The sequence below is a fragment of the Petaurus breviceps genome, unplaced genomic scaffold, assembly GCF_028583685.1.
Source record: "Petaurus breviceps papuanus isolate PSGF00001 unplaced genomic scaffold, PetGlider_PUasm1.0 175, whole genome shotgun sequence".
In the NCBI taxonomy this organism is placed as follows: Eukaryota; Metazoa; Chordata; class Mammalia; order Diprotodontia; family Petauridae; genus Petaurus; species Petaurus breviceps.
This window is the reverse complement of record NW_027185764.1, coordinates 52,606,108-52,623,891: the sequence shown is the minus strand read 5'-3', so window position 1 is coordinate 52,623,891 and position 17,784 is coordinate 52,606,108. Positions and strand designations below refer to the sequence as shown.

General features: G+C 38.4%; 1 protein-coding gene across 1 annotated transcript in view; it reads right to left on the bottom strand.

Annotated features, from left to right (window-relative positions):
- Positions 1-4,290: 4,290 nt before the first annotated feature.
- The window catches only part of LNPEP (leucyl and cystinyl aminopeptidase), a 136,155-nt gene continuing 122,661 nt past the window's right edge, over positions 4,291-17,784 (bottom strand). The window contains exons 14-18 of the mRNA XM_069085156.1: positions 16,814-16,998; positions 15,932-16,093; positions 13,263-13,403; positions 11,331-11,412; positions 4,291-10,408 (exon numbers count right to left, since the gene is read on the bottom strand). Of these exons, the coding sequence (XP_068941257.1) occupies positions 10,277-10,408; positions 11,331-11,412; positions 13,263-13,403; positions 15,932-16,093; positions 16,814-16,998 (702 nt within the window). The 3' untranslated portion in view covers positions 4,291-10,276. The remainder of the gene's footprint in view (positions 10,409-11,330; positions 11,413-13,262; positions 13,404-15,931; positions 16,094-16,813; positions 16,999-17,784) is intronic.

Sequence of the window (17,784 nt, the reverse complement as noted above, 5' to 3'; positions counted from 1 at the left end):
TGGAAAACATTGGTCCATACACATACAAAACAGTAATTTTAAAAGACAATATTATTTTAAAAGACTATATGTAACATCCTCCTCATTTGGCTGCACCAAGCCCCTCTGTCTCCAGTTAACCCTGTATAGAAAAGAAAGCATACTGAAGGTCTGTATGACCACAAAATTCACAGTATGGAAGGAGCAAGAGTAGGGGATATTAGGCCAGGACAAAAGGGACCTAGTATACAGCTAGCGTGCAAACTTTCGGAAGAGATGGTTTAAGGACAAGAGGGAATAATGAGCAGCATGGTGGGAGTCTTTCTCCATACCTGGGCCCGACCTTAAGTGAGAAACAATTCATAGGAAGGGACCTGGGGGCTCTAAAAACCTAGACAGTAAGGCAGCCATAGTAGGAAGCAGTTGGAGATCAGAAATGGAGCCCCAGATAATGACAAGAGTGGTGATCAGGATAAAAATGACTAGAGGCAGAAACAGGGCTCAGGGTCCCAAGTTTCCTCAAGTAATAACAGTAAATTGATCTTCTGGAGGTCCATGAATAGAACCACGGATGCTGTTAAATGCTAGTGAAAGTGGCTGATACGAAGGTCTGAGACTAAACAGCAAAACTGTGTTCATGTAGCCCTTGGCTTTGGACCATGCATGCCCAGACCCTAGGGCAGAGCTGAAAGTGTGCAGGACTATGAAATACTTCCTTATTTGTATTTAATTTTTTCTTTTGCTTCAATTAGGTATGATTTTTAAAAAATCTATATACATTTAAATCATGCTTATGTTATTGACTGCTTTAAAGCATGATTTTCTTAGGGGATATTTAGGTTGCACAGTGGATAGAGTGCTGGGCCTGGAGTCGGGAAGACCCAAGTTCAAATTTCAGACATTTCCTAGCTGTGTGACCTTAGGCAAGCCCCTTAACCTCTTTTTGCCTCAATTTTCCTCATCTGTAAAATGGGGAGAATAACAGCACCTACCTATTTATAGGCAGCACCTATAATATTTATAAAGTGCTTAGCACAGCGCCTGACACACAGCACATGCTATATAAATGTTAGCCCTTATTATTATCAGGTCGATGCAAATGTTCCACTTGTACTCTCATATATACATATATTTATGCATACATTATATATTTTACTCATGGTTTGTTTTACTAAGTACAACTAACAAACTGCATGAAAAGAAGGGATCAGAGGCGAGCTGAGTCTAATTAGATAAATTCATACCAACCATACCCCCAGCCTTAAAAGACTGACTCTATCATTCAGAAATACGTTCAATAAACATTTACTGAGCACCTACTGTGTACTAGGCACGTGCTGAAATCCGGGGATACAAAGAAAAAAAACCTAACAGTTCCTGTCCTTGAGGAGCTCACAATCTAATGGGAAGGCAACATGCAAATGATGCTGTGCAAGCTATCTACGTACAGAATAAATCTGGAACTGATCAGGAGAAGGCATTGGGAAAGGCTTCCTACAGAAGGTGGGTTCTGGGACTCGAAGCCAGGGAATCCAGGAATCAGAGTTGAGGAGGGAAAACTTTCCAAGCATGAGGGCCAGCCAGTAGAAAAGCATGGAGCTGAGCGATGGGAGTATCTTGGTCAAGGAAGGACAAGGAAGCTATTGGGGAGCATGGGATAGAGTGGGATTACTTGTGTAAGTAGAGGGGTTAGCTTTGGCAAGAAGAATCACTTCTCCATGTTAGACATGGGGTGAAGCAACAGAAAATGGTAGGAGGCATCTGGGTGATGTGAGACGAGAGGAAGGGAGAAGAGGAGGGAGCTCTTGGCAATTGGCCTCAGTTTCTTCCGTAAAATATAGGGCAAGGTTCTCAGCTAAGGTGGGGGACCTGGGGATCCATGGAAGACAAGGAGGGGTGAAATGGTTTTCGAGAACCAGAGACATTGGCATTTCCCCACAACTCACTCTGCTGTTGGAGGAATGAATGGCTGCTGTGTGTGGGGGGGGACTCTAAGGGCCTAACCCTTATCAATGATAGGGTCAGGAACCGAGACAGCAATGCCACCTGGTGGTAACAAACTGGAGGACATCTGAATTAGGAACATAAAGGGAAATTTTTAACTAAAATGAATTAAATGATTATGGGAGTCATTTTGGGGTTTAGAGAAAAGGGGGGAAAAAAAAAAAAAAAAAAAAACCAGTGGGCTAGGAATCAAAAGAGCCAGCTGGGACTTAGTCATAATTCTGCTGATGACCATCTGCTCCTGGGTAAATCACTTCACCTTCTGAAATTCGGGTTCCTCATCCTAAAATGGAGATGCTCCTTCTTGTCCTGCATAACCCATATGGTTGTTGCAAGACCTAAAGGAAATGTTTGTCAAAAGACCTTGAAACAAGGACCTCTAAAGAACTGAGGTCATTACAGTCGTTTCCAGGATAATGCGTAAGCATGAACCAAATTTGAAGAAAAATATCGAAGTAACAGAAGACCTCTAACCTCAGCTCTGTCACTCTGTTAGAAGCCATATTTGATCTGATCTGAATCCCGGCACCACAAAAGGCTATGGAGGGTTCCTGGAAGCTAACTATGGTGAACGGCCTGCTGAATGCTCCTTGAGGACAGCAGCTAACTTTTGCCTCGTTTTGTATCCCTCATCATCACTCAGGCAGAGTGCCTGGCATCTAGTAGGTGCTTTATGTGTATTGATCGATTGATTGCTTATCAGAATATTCAGCCAAAACTATGAAAAGGGGTATATACACCTCATTCACCCCAAGACCTTAGAATTCTGGCTCCAGCTCTTATGTCAGAGTCTGGGAAATTTTCCATCGTACTTCAGGCCTCCTCTGGGGAGAAGACATAGGCGCTACATAGTTGTAGCACTTTCATGGTTTGGTGAGAATTGGGGCTGTGAGGCTGGGACTGTCTGTGAAGCATTAACCATTCCTTGATATGATGTGTTCCTCTCCTAATGTTCTTCTGACTCTCTGGACTTTGCCAGTGTCCCAGCTGCCTTCTCATCCTAGGACTTGACTTCCCTTAGTGCCTGCTGCCTTCCATGATGCTCCCCCCCACCCTGGGCGCAGCCCCATTCCCCACTGGCGAGTTCTTTCCAGAACCTCCATTTTGGATACAGGTCCTCAAGCAGCCATGTTTCATTCCTCCATAACCTACCCCCCTTCCACTTTCCCAGTCATCTTACTTGTAAGCCATCCTCCTCTCCCAACTTCCATCAAACTCTTTCAAGCAGTGACACTGGCCTCCTTGTCACTACTTGAACAAGACACTACATCTCTAGGCATCGGGCATTTTCACTGGCTGTCCTCATGCCTGGAGTGATCTCCCACCTCATTTCTGCCTCCTGGCTTCCTTAAACACCCAGCTAAAATCTCCCCTTCTACAAAATGCCTTTCCCAAACCCTCCCTCTCAATTCTAGGGGTAAGGGGGGGGGGTAATAAGCACTTACAGAAGACCTGCTATGGGGAACGGTAATGGAGTAAGCTTATTATAACACCACAGTGCCAGGCACTGTGCTAAAACACTTTCAAATATTATCTCATTTGATCCCCACAATTCTTTTTTTTTTTTTAAAGCAATCGGGGTTAAGTAACTTGCTCAAGGTTACATGGCCAGTTATTTCTGGGTGTGGTACTGAGTATCTGAGCCCAGATTTGATCCAGGTCACCCTGACACTGGAGCTGGTGCTCTTACTTGCTGAGCCACCTGGCCACCCCGATCCCCACAATTCTTAAGCAGACGTGTATTTGTATCAGGTCCTAGAGATTAGTACAATGCTTGGCACATACTAAGTGATTAATGAATACATGCTGCCAGCCTGCCTAAGAAAGCAATCTCTTCGATCCAAACAACATTGCTCAATTAGAGCTGCGCTCGTATCTTCTGAAGAATTGGATTGAGGACCCAGTGATTCCAATTTTCCAAGAAGTTGTGAGTCCAACTAGCTTACTGTTCCCATGGCAACTCACTTTACAGATAAGAGGAAAGAAGGGTCGAACCAGATACTCTCTAAGACCTCTGTCAGCTTTAAGACCCTATGACTGTGACCCAAAGACCTTTCCTATGGTCACGTAACAGAAACCATTTATTGTCCTCAAACGATTTTTTAAAAAAGGAGTCAATAGTCATTGAACATACTCTGCATACCTGGTACTGGATTATGTTCAGCGTACCTGAGGAAAGAACACTTACAAAAGGAATGAGCAGCAACGGTCCCTGCACTAGAAAAAGTTTAAATCTAGTTGTATACAGATAGATACTTTTTAAAGAAATGTTAATATTTCTTACCGAAACAAATGGTCCAGATAATCTTTGTATTTAAATATTTATTTTCATTTCACAAAAAAGCAACAGTGTGTGCAGTTACACATGCCTTTCTGTCAGTGCTGGTTATATGCAAAACAATTTATTGAAGTGTAAAGAAAATAAGCCTTTTTCCCCCCTTTACAAGTGAAACTAAACACATTTGCATATACAATATCATATATACATCCTATTTTCAAAAATCTCCCACCTAAAAGCAAGTTATGATACAAGCTTAGAATTTCACCGGCCAAAGCAGACACAAGATTTGTATTGTATACTTCTAGAGGCATTAAAATACAAAAGTGTAACTCTTTTACAAGTTCCTAAGTCATTTATTCCCAAAGTACTTGAAAGCTACTTTTCTTTATAGCTATAGTACTTGGCTTTATCAAGACTTAGTTGGACTAAGACTTAGTTATAGGATTTAGTTTTCTCTCAATGTGAGTTTAGTAGGTTGATGCAAATGCTCCATTTGTATCCTCATTCTATATAGTCTCATATATACAGACATACATATATTATCTCTTTTATCCATGGTTTGTTTCTTTCAGTGCAACTTCTGGAGCATTTTATTCAATCAGGCCAAAATTGATTCTTTTTGAAGTAAATATTTTAGATTGAGAACCATACAGAATTTACTAAATCACCACCATGACTAACTCAAAAAAGGTGCCCTTTCTCCCTTATGCATGATCACATATAAACTTCTATATTTCTACTACAGCAGCAGGTTTAAGTAACAGCAAAATAGAAACTAATTTTTCAACAATATAACCTGAGAATTTAATATGGTAAATAACTTTTGTTTGTAACTTTTCCCAAAAATCATATGGCATTCCTGAAGTCAATGCCTTTGGGGGGAAAAAAATAAAGTAATACAAACCTTTAGGACTGAGTTGTGCATCTTAATAAATAGCAGTAAAAACAAATTATGTTAAGATGCTATTAAAATGTTTACACATTCATTTCCTTTGATATGGCCAAATGTGGAACAGTAACATTTACCATGTGGCAGATGAAGCAGCTGTGAAATGTGATACCTGAAAGCCAAGAGCTAACATACAAGTCTGGTGCATCCATGAAAAGCAGACAAAAATGTATAGTTCATGAGGCAGCCTTATTTTACATTTCAGAGTGCAATAAAAGATAATATCCTCTAAGACAGGCAACATCAAAAATTAAATCAGAAAAAGGAATGTTCTATCTAATGAAAAACAGGTTGACAAAGATGGGGTCATAAATCAGGTTTGGGGCATGGCTGAAATCTCTAGTACACAGACACAAGGGAGAAAAAACTACTAACATCACATTTGGTGTGGTATGGTTCTGAGAACCTTATACTCATCTGTATATTAGGAACACAGATGAGAAAACATCACCCAGTGTGTCATGCCCGGGTGCAGGCCCTTATCACCTTGGATCTGGACACTCTGGGTCATCCTCCACTCACTGTAGGTCTGACCATGTTAACCCCCCATTGAATAAACTCCAGTGGTTCCCTATCCCCTCCAAGATAAAATATAAAATACTCTGCTTGGCATTCAAAACCCTTCATAATTTGCACCCCCTACACCTCTCAAGTCTTCTTACATTTTACTCCACCCCTCACGCCCGATACTCTGAAATTCGATAATACCAGACTCTCCATCCCCTGCCTCCATGCATTTTCACTGGCTGTCCCTCATGACTGGAATTCTCTCCTTCTCTACCACTGTCTCCTGGCTTTCCTGAAGTCTCAGCTAAAAAGTCCACCTTCTAGAAGAAGCCTTTCTTGATTATCTCCAATTTATCCTTGTTTGTACATAAGACATGCTATCTTCCCCATTAGACTGCAAGTTCCTGGAAAGGAGGCGCTGTCTTTCACCTTTTTTATGATAACCCTAGAGCTGATCACAATGCGTGGCACAGACTATGTGCGTAGTAAATATTGCTGACTTACACTACTTACATGTTACTGAAGCAACTAAAATGGCCGTGTAAAGACAGATCTCCTACATACCAATTCTCAGGAGGGTTGCATTTTTTATAATCTTTTAACTGAGACCTTGTAACAGTCAATGACATTATTTTTTGGGACCATATGCAGCTCTATTTTTCTATTACTGGGAGATTACTCTCCTCCAACCTTTCTTTTACTGCCCACCCAAATATACATACTTCTAAAAATTTGCTTTGCTGAGATTTTCAATATATTTTTATTCATCACAAATAATGATGGATATGATTTGTTTCCATAACTGATCTCTAACAGTCACTCATCTCATCTGCTCCATGTCTGCTACCATTAACAAGGACACCACATTGGTACAACTTCAAGCCAAGTGGCAAAGAGCCAACTTAAAGCAAAGAAAACTAGTTGCAGGTGTACTGGGAGATGCCAGGTACATCTGTAGTCAAGAGACAAACACAGCCATCTATATCGGCCCTAGATTAACTAGTATCTGAAAAAACCTGACTAAAAAAAAAAAGCAAAACCAAATTATGGATGCATGTTTAACATGTATGTCTATGTACATCTGGAAAAAAAGAAACACACCATACCAAATACACCCTAGGAGGAAATAAAAGCTTCTGGGGCTAGGGGGATGGAGGGAGATACAGTGCACCTGATTTCAATTCTCAAGGGAACTCTAAAAGCCTAGCCCAAATACCTACCTTAAAAATTATTTATTTTCTAAAATGGATATAATCCTGCAATACTCACATGAAAAATATATCTAAGTGCTCTGAATGTGCAATGGTTTGGCTATAGATTATAGTTCTTCATGGCATAATTCTAGGCTTGGTGCTTTCAAAAATCTTACTCAATGGCCCTATTCTCAGTAGGCTATCAGCATCATAAATGCTTAACAAATAAATGCTTGCTCACTAACAACTCAAAATATTTACTGTCTTGACATTGCTTTATATTATTTTCAACACTTTCAAATGATGAGTTCTATTTATCAATCTAATTCTAAATCCAGTCAATTTCTGAAAACAAGATTGTATAGGCTGTTCTCATTTTATTCTTCATATTTACAAAAATAGATATTAATAAATTACCATTTGGGAAGAAAATGAGTGTAGGTTGGAATCTGTGATGGGTAGAATTATCACAGATTCTTGGAATATATGAAACTCTCCAACAATGACCAAATACCACAGTAACTTTTAAAGTTTCTTATAAATAAGCTTAACAAGATGGAAAAAAAGGCACTAGCTTATGATAGAAGTTTCAAAATACTTTGCAGACTAAAACATCCAATCATTTGTTGTCGAAAATAACATATTTTGGGCAACATATTTTTGCTTCTACCACCCTTAAGCTCCATTGCTTCAAAATGAATGAATCTTCCTCCACCACCCTCTACTCTACATGTTACATGCCCAAATTCTATTTGGACAAGGCATACACTATAATTTGTTCAAGAGTTATTTAATTTTCAGCCATCAAGCTGTGTGTTTCTGCAAAAGCATACTTTGGCTTTTATGTCTCCATCTACTGGGCCTCACTATCCCAGTGTCTTAGGTGAGATAACAAAGTTTAGAAGCTAAAAATGATTTAAAACAAATGATTTTGTACAAAACTGTTTCCACTATACTTTAATCTTGAATCCCTAGGTTTTAGGCTTTAGTTTCAAAAACAGCTGTCATGTGCATGGGTCCAGAATAAGCCTAATACTTTATCATGTATTTAGTTCAATGGGTACAAAACTGAGGCATGGAAATACACAACATCTAAAGAAGAGGTCAGAAGTGGATCAAGAGAAACCCCTTCCTCTATAATGCTCAACACAGAGTATTTGGTTCTACTTATAGTGCCAAAGTTAAAAAGAACAAGTAAATTTGAAAAGAAGAAATGCCTTAGAGCCTGAAAATGTACTAAATATATTGTACAACAGCATAACAAAGGGCAAGTATAGCTAAAGAATTTCAATTTCTAAATCTGAGAAGTATCAAAGAAAAATGTACAATATTTCATTAATACAACATGGTAAAAAAAATCCTCCAAAGTTATTTATCCCCCCCCCCCAACTTTCAAATTTAGGTTCATGAGAGTTTCCCACATTGATTAATTTGTCCCTTGCTTTTCTAAGCATAGAAGTAGGTAAAATTCCTAAATTCCTAAGTCTCAACATGACACCCTGGTATCTTAGCATGATTGTCAGGGTATTATGTTTTCTATTCTGAAATTGATGGAGATAAGTAGTGGGAAAGAAATTATACTGGGGAAAAAGAACAGACTATCATTCCTTTTTTAAAAAGGTTATTTTATAACTTGCTTTACTTTTAAATTCAATATAAAGTATTTAAACAAAATAAAATACAATTTCATACATGATCTCACATATAACTTAAAATAACAGATATTTAACTAATACCTTAATCCTATTGAATGAAAAATGTACCCTTTCCTATCATTCAACTATGCACATTTTTAAAGTGCACACAAAGGGGTTTATTTTTAAAAATAGAAACTGTTTTAAAGCAAATTGTCAAAGAAAAAGGATTTGGCGAAGGGAGTTTTTCTCCTAAGAAGGAGTGAAACATAATACTAGGACTATGTCTGCATAGTTCAGATAATTCAGGTACAGCCTTCCCTCCTTAGCTTCAAAGAGAGTCAGAATGTCACAGTTCACACCTGCCTTGAGGTTTGGGAGGCAGAGAGACTCTTTACTATTTCCTTAAAACTAATTGTTGCTTTAATCAAAATAACAGAAAAAGATGTTCTAACTTATGTATTGTTCCTAAAATCAGGAAAAATTCAAAGCCAAACATTTTTACAACGAACTTTGTTTGACTTCCTTTTCATACTATCTCCCTTCCAGGTAAAAGGTAAAATATCACATGAGATATTTTGGTTTCTAAAATGTCCTGAATTAAAACTATAACCCAATATATTTCTTCATCAAGTCAAATAAAAATACACCAGTGAGGACAATCTGTATTGCAACTTAGGCAATGGAGTCAAACTTAAGACAGCAGTGCTACCAGAACATAAGACATACCATTTAATGATATGTCCCTAAATTCAAAGGTTAGGGAGTGTGCTGGGCTATTGGAGTGTACGGGAGTGGTTTTGGTTTAGGGACTTTTTTTTGGAGGGGGAAGGAAACTGTGTGGAAAAATCAGTAGTTAAGGAAAAAGTTGAATACAATTAACTTCAGATACAACCTGGAGTGATTTCCTATGGCAATGTTTTACGGGCTGCCCAAAAGTAAATATACACAAGTCCAAATATATAAACACACACATACACATGTACATATATACATAATCAAAACAGACCCAACAGTTTAGACTCTTTTCTGATATTTGGCTTTCATATATAATAGATATATTTAATATCTGTAGCACCTGGCTACTCAGCAGACAAAAAAATACACACAACAGCTCTATATCCTATTTATAATGAAATAAAAAATAAAAAAAAAACAGTTGGATACTCATAATTTGCAGCCAAAACCAATAGTAACACTTGGCTTAATTCACTATAGCTGTATCTTTCATTATCTGGCTTCACTATGAGACTTTCTGAGGTTTTACTAGGCCTCACATTCTGAAAAGTGTCTATAAACCATGAAGCAACCAGGGGGTTGGAATAAGGGACACTGACAAAAGAGAATTTTGCAAAGAAAGCTTACATAGTAGCTCTTCCCTTGTGTGACTGTGTCAATATTTTTCCAATATCGAGAACCCAAACCAGTTTCAAAATGGAGTCTCCCCATCCCTTTCCATTTGGATGTTTTTAATTTAAAAAATTTTGTAGATGTTTGGTGGACACAGGTGAACACAGTTCCATAATAAATAGCCTACATCCTGCCCACAGGCACGCTAAAAACACAGACAAGATATCAAAAGGAGGTGCCCTGAGCTCACTAGAATACCAATAGTGCAAAAAGCATTGCAGTGATGCCTGGTTTTACCCTGGCTTTTGCAAAAGCAACAACAGATCAACATTTCACAAACTTTCTGAATGGCGAACACAGAGAGATGACATCATGTACTCTATAGCCAGAAAGACAGATTTTTTAAGTTCCTCTCCATCCACTGGATGTTCAGTTGAATGATCTGAATGGCCTCCTGGACGCAACGGAGTTGTGACGTTGCCTCTGACTGGGCTTCAAAGAACGTCTGTACCTGGAGAGTTCACGTAGTCATGTTTTAAAAAAAAAAGGAAAATCACACATGAATTATTCCTCTTGCAGTAAGGACACACAGTGGCAGTAGTGGTACAGGGGTAGAGGATTGGAAAACCTAAGGTACACTCCTGGCTAAATGCTACAATGCCAAATATTTCTAAATGAACACAGTAATATTTTCTTTTTTAGAAGAAAATTCTTTTCTCTCACTTTTTTTTTTTTGACAAAGAAAAAATGGAAATTATCTCCTTGGTAGCCAAAATTCATTTGGAAAAAAACTGTATTCCTATATGCAAGTTCTTTTATACTTACACATTTGGTTCAAGGTGGTTTTAATTCAGAATATTATTAATTCTGGAGAAGTTTGGGGAAGGAAATAAGGGACTTCAAAAGTCAATACTATGAATTTTATGCCCTTCATATTATAATAACACACTATATATAATTATGTAATATGTAATGATATTTTGCCATGTATTAATGAAGTATTTTACCTTTCTCTTTGATATATAATTTGGTTTTATAATATTTATAATATTAATATAATATTTAGAGTATAAATTATATTATTATATTGTGCTTGTACCTTCCCCCCAAAAAATTATTTGGTATATATTTTGTATTTACTTGTATATTCCTCTTTCCCGCCCCAAATGGACTAGAAGTTCCTTGAGGGGAGGTGTGATTTTATTTTGTCTTTATATACTCGATATTTGTCATAGAGCCTGGTGCATAAAGGCACTTAATACATGGTAACCGAATGGAAGGATCACTCTCCAAGGAATTCAATTTCAAGATATCTGAAGACAAAACAAAAGAGGGATTGTAATAACAATGTGGGCAAACAACATCTCTCAACCATACTGATTCACCTCAGTGGGAGAGAGTTACTCAGTCTCCTGGTATTTTACATCACTAACCTCAGACAAATGTGTCTTTGTTGAAAACAGATGAGTTGTGCCAGCAACAATACTCTGAATGGTATAGGATCCTAAATGGAACCTGGTGGGGAGATATAAGTACAATAAACATAAATGAAAAAAAAGTGCTACCAAAACATTATCATTGAGTATTTATGAAAATATTCTGATTCTGCTGTGGATGCCAAAGACACAGGAATGGAATCCCTCCCTCTAAGAGGTCAACAGATAGATACATCTAAGCTTTACTAAAACAGAGAGATCCTGATGAAATATAAATCCACCAAACTAACACATTCTATACCTCCACAAAGAATCTACTTGCATCTTCCAAAAACACATAGCACACTATCTGTCATGGAGTAAGGTGAAGCATTCTTAAGTCATTCATTCACTACAGGAAGCATGAAGGAGCTGCTTTTTCAACATGCATGGCAGCACCACAGTAGTCAACCAGCCACCTGTAGGTATGACACCTGCAATCCTGGAAATGAAGTCAATATTCTAAGACTAATACTTAGAACAAAAACAATGATTATTTCATAAAGATGCAATATTTTAATAAAATGTCTGTAATGGCAAGCACAGAAGTAGTTCACACCTTGCTTCAGCTATTGAATTAACACCTTGTTTCAGTATGTTAAGAAACAGAACATGTGAACTCCACAACTTGTGAACTCCTGGGGAGGAGCTAGTGAATATATAAGGAGAGCCCCAGGGCTAGAGACAGCAGGAGCTGAAAAGAAGACTCTTGTGGTGGCAGAGCCAAGAAGGAGAATACTTGTGGTATCCCAGCACTCTGTTTGTCTGTTCTGTCTGTGCTGATGCTTGTTTCTGATAATTTGTACAGAAGCCGTGGTACCTTACTGGAAGTGCTGGAAGAGGATTTTCTGGTTGTATGTGTACAGAAGTCTTACAGGAGGGTTTTGGAGGTCCTGGGACTTTGCTGATGATTTGTGCTAACCTCATGGACCTTGTTTGTGGGTCTGTGTTGATTTCTATGTTGATGATTTGTGTTGAGTTCTCAGACCTTGTTGGTGAGTCCAAGTTGATTTCACAGGCAAATAGTGAATTGATGATGGTGCTGGCAATGTGTATGAATATTATTGTGGCTCTGTCTTCCCAGAAACAGGAATTGTGAAGGACTTGAGGTGGACTGGACACTGGAGCTTCAATATGGAACAGGAACTGGAGACAGAACTGGACAAGGAGCTAGACAAGGAACTGGGAGCTGCCTGCCTTTGAATCAAGGTGACAGTTGGAGCTGGGACCATGGAAGAGGAACCATGGAAGCTGAGAGCCAGCCTCAAGTCAAGCTGAAAGAAGATTATACTTGGATACTGTGTACTGACTGAGAAGATTGTGATTTACTTGCGACCAAGGGGTGGATGGCCTGTGTATTTTCCACTACCCTTAAGAGGGTATTGAGTAGTGACTAATGACTGAATAGTGACTTATTTGTAACTCAGTGTGTCCCATGAGTGGAGAACTTTGACTATTGTATTTTGTGACCCTTAAGGAGGCAAGCCTCCTTAAGGATGATTGAATGATTGAGTTACTAAATGATTATACTTTGTTGAAAACTACTGTGACCACTTTGGTGAAAACTATGTGTCCATTTTAGTGATAAGTCATTGTAAATGCTGTACCTTGATTCTCTGTGAATGTTTTGCTCTGATTTGTTATTGAATAAACAGTGTTCACTGTACTATGTAATAGGAATCCTTGAAAGCTGTTCACAGCAGCAGTCCTCTGAAAAGCTACTTGTGCATGGCTTTACAATGTCACAGATCAAAACTGTTGCTGTTGAAGACATTTTTATCCATAAAACTAAATTTCAGCCTCCTGTGGAAGCTATGAACAACTGGGTACCCTTTTTATAGACCAGAGGATCACAGTAATCTCAAGTTAATACTTCTTTGAATGACTTACTTCTGTACAAGCCTATTCCAATTCTGTTTGACAAAATCCCATGCCAATAAATGCCCGGCAAAACTTCGGCCAACGGTTTTAATGATGATGGGCAGCTTTTGTGATCGGATGATATCTCCATTAAGACCAGCTTTCAATAACCTAAGGAACAAAGAAGATTTAGCCACCTTCAATAATTCATAATTAAGCTTCTTACTGAGTCAATAATTGCTATAAGTTAGATATCGTGATAAATCTCTTAGTAACTGTTTTTAACTCAAAGGAAAAACATTATAAATTAGTTGATATGTTCCTGCAATAAAACTGTATAAATTATTTATCCTGTGACTGATCATCAGAATTCATGTTGCCTTTAGTTTATAATTTTCAAAGGATCCAGTCAACCAGATAAGTGCTATTAGCATAACATATAAGCCAAGATATTTACAAATAGTTATATCTGAACTGGGGACTACAGAAAATAAATTCCCCAAGGTAACAGAATGTAGAGCTCAATTTAGGACCTGGGCTTCCTATCCACCAATTCAGGACAAATTTGCACTGGTCTATAATACTTCCACTATCTAAAGGTCCTGACTTCTTCATAGCTATCAACTTAAATAGTTTCTTAAAACTTCTCCCTACATCCTGTTTACCTTTTTTTAGACTTGGTACCTTCCTTCTCCTTTAACCTGACCCAGAGAGACCCTCTGCGCTGAGAGGCAGAGAACAGGAGAGTGATCCAAAGTAGAGAATTTAGATATTTGACTGGTTCTTCAATATAATCTGGATTCAGAAATATTGCCTTAGCTCTTGTGAATTGTAAATAGATGAAATATCTGATTACCTAGGCGATGCCAAGTCTCTTTAAACGAACCTGTGTTAATGAATACAAAGGTGGTCTATTCAAATATAATAAACTATTTGACCTCTGCAACTAAGTTACACAAATACACACATACACAATACCCCTGTTGTTGATACTTTGAGAGTATATGGAATAAAATCTAGGATATCAATATTCTTTGGCTGTCATTATAGGTATGTGACTTTGCCTACAAAACCAACTGTACACTTTTCAGATGAAGAAATACAGAATATATTCCTGGTGGCAAAAGTCTCATCCAACAATGCTGAGATTCAAATCGATTTAGGTTAAAATATATGTGTGTGTATATATTGATATGTATATGTATATATAAATAAAATTGTCCAAACTGCTTGGTGTCAGGGCTGACACCTTAAATTTAAAAAAATGTTCTGACTAATGTGGAAATATGTTTAACATGACTGCACATGTATATAACCCAAATCAGATTGCTTGCCATCTTGGAGAGGGGAGGGAGAAAAATGTAAAAAATTAATGTTGAAAACTATCTTTATATACCATTGAAAAAATATTATTTACCAAAAAAAAAAAAATAAAGAAATGTTCTGTAGGTCTACTATCAGCTTGCATGTTGGACAGGGTCTAGAAGGATGACTAGGGCTCCTTAAGGATATGAGTAGTGTCAGCCCAAGCAAAATGATGAAGTAGGAGAAACCTGTCTTTGGCATCCTTCCATCTCCCCTGCCTGCTCTGTGCTCTCCTTTCCATTCATTCCTAGAATCCTGTACCTCCCAAGCAACAAAACACACATTTACATATCAGTTTAAATTTGACAGTAGAGGACTGGGCCTAGAGTCAGAAGCCCTTAAGTCAGATCTGGTCTCAGACACTGACTGAGCCGTATGATCTTGAACACGTCACTTAACCTCTGTCTCTCTCAGCTTCCTCGAATGCAACAAAGGATGATTATAACACCTTCCTTCCAGGGTTGTTGTGAGGATCAAATAAGATACTATGTGTAAAGTGCTTAACACACACAGTAGGTACTTCATAAATGCCCTTGTCCCTCCTTCCAACAATGCTGTGGGGTACACAGCGCATCATCCACATTTTACAGATGAGAAAACTAAATGTACATAGCGTATTATGTACATTTTACAGGTGAAGAAACTAAGGTCTACTTAAGCTACTGAAGAACTGAACTGACACTTCCAAGGTCACAAAGCTGTTAATGTCAGGGCAATGATCTGAATTCAGGCTTTTCTTACTCCAATTCCAGTGCTGCTCTGGTTGTCTGAAGTCCCTCGGCATGGCACTTTACAAAGGCCAGTCTTCTTTGGCAGTGACCCAGCCTCTAAAATGTTCTGTCCTTTATATGCCTAGTTTCCCAATACAGATCCTATTCTCCAAGGACCTTGATATAAGCTGGTTAATAAGGAGGAAAAATATTTGAAAGAGTGATAATGGGTCACCCCTGTTCTATAGGTATTTTACTTTTTAGAAAATGACACCTAAATAACGCAGGCTTTAAACCTCAAAAATAATAACTCTCTAATGGTAGACTAGAGACACAATAAATGATGAGAAAGGCTGTTTTGCTAAGAAGCAAGGAAGACTTCCAAGCTCATCCCAGGATACTAACTATACAGGAGACTGCCTATTCTGAGTGAGTGAGGACAAGCCCATAGGTTACATGTTCCTGAGCATCTGCATATCTTAAAAACACACCTAAGATACTGAGTAAATTGAGTAAGATGGGCCAACTTACAAAGTTAAGAAATCGTTCATAACATAAAAGGAACATTTACAAGGAGGGTAAGATTCAAAATGTCTGTTTCCCAGTTCTTTGGGGATTTCATACCAGTGAAGCTTCCGTACATCTTCTGAGCTGGCAAGAGCTTCAAGGATTTTGTTTCTTTCAGCTTCTGATTCTGAAGAGCCATACTTGTCAAACAAGAAGGTCCATCCTGCCTCAGTTTTTGCTCCCACTTTGAACACCACTGACACGACATCAGTCGGCAGGCTGAAAGAGGGAGAAAGAGAGAAGGACAGCCACAAATGAGAAATGAGCACACAGAGATCAACAGCCAAGCTGAGACTTTCATGGAAGAAAGACATTCTAGGCAGAGGAAATTTATCTCAAACACCACACAGAGGCACAGGAATCTTTACTTTGGGAGGCTAAGAAGAAGGTCCAAATCACAGAACATACACCAGTTTAAACACTTCTTGGAAATATAAATCACACACTGATAAAAGACAGCCTAGGGAAGAAAAGATGGCTACCAGGATGGTGCCTTTACTTTTCTCTTGTTTTGCAGGGTGTGAATATCAAAAGCAGCAGCTCAGTCTGAGTCTTTACATTCCAATCCTGTTTCTTCTCTCTCCTGATAACCAGGAACAAATCAATCTTTCAGCTGTGAAAAATATCCAGCTATCTGAAAATAGCCACTGGTGGTGAATTTGGTCTACTCTTAGAAGGATGCGATCTCCTTATCAAAAGGCTAAAAGCAGGGATACTTGCCGGAACATGTCAACAGGCTCAGACTTCACCCACTAACACAAACTACCACAGATAACCACCAAAAGGAGGAGAAATAAGCACCTCTTACGGTTTTGCTACATAGATGGCTAAACAAAATGATCACCTCCTTTCAATAAGGGTTGTTTTTTTTTTTTTTTTTGGCTGGGTTAAAATAAGGGAGAAAGGACAATGTCCTAAAAGTAGCAACACACACATCACCTTTTAGTACCATTGGAATCTACCCATTCTTGAAACAGCTTCATGGCCTCTGTATTACAGTTCTCCAGATGATGGGTACAGGCAAAGTCTAGCAGGATCGACCGAAGTTCTCTTTTCGACAGGGTCCCCTCATCAGTCCAAGTTTGTTGCTGGATTTGGTGTTGAAGCAATCTTGCCATCCTGGTCTAAAGACAGTATTAAAGGGAACAATAGGAAAATCATCAATCAATAAGCATTTATTAAAATGTGACTATATGTTAAGCATTGTGCTAACACTGGGAATATAAAGTAAGGCAAAAACAGTCTCTGCCTTCAAACTTACATTCTAATGGGGGAGACATGTACCTGTACAAGATTGATAAAAGATCCATACAGAGCAGATGGAAAGTCACCTTAGAAAGTTAAGCAGAGAGTTTTTAGCAAAACATTATCACCAAATCTCACTCAAAAGGAAAGGGAAAATAAAGACCATGATACAAAAGTTTGTTAATATCAACTGATTTTTTTACACCTTAAGTTAAATGCATTTTTCCAGTTTATCTTAACACTACTGAGTGATACTGCCCCAGGTAGGTTGGCTGTGACAGAAGTTGTCTGACCCCCAAGCAACATCCTCCATGAGGTAAAAGGATGGAAAAAATGATCGTTGTTTTCTTTAGAGATGCACTATCAAGTGTTCAGGCGCTGTCTGAAAAAATCAATGAGCAGCTCCGGCTGCTAGCCAAGATCTTAGTTCCCTCCCAGTTCTAAGACCCTAAGGACTTCTGAATATCTGGAGAAGGAGTTTGGAATGGTGGAAAAAACACTTGGATCTGGAGTCAGAGAATCCCATTTTGAAGTCTGTCACAGCAAATCCCTAAGTCTCAGTTTCTCCATCTGTAAAGTGAAGATGGCAAGACTAAAGCTCTAAGGTCCTTTCTATTGCTTGTATTCTGAGACCTTATAATATTTATATTTACATATAAGGAAGT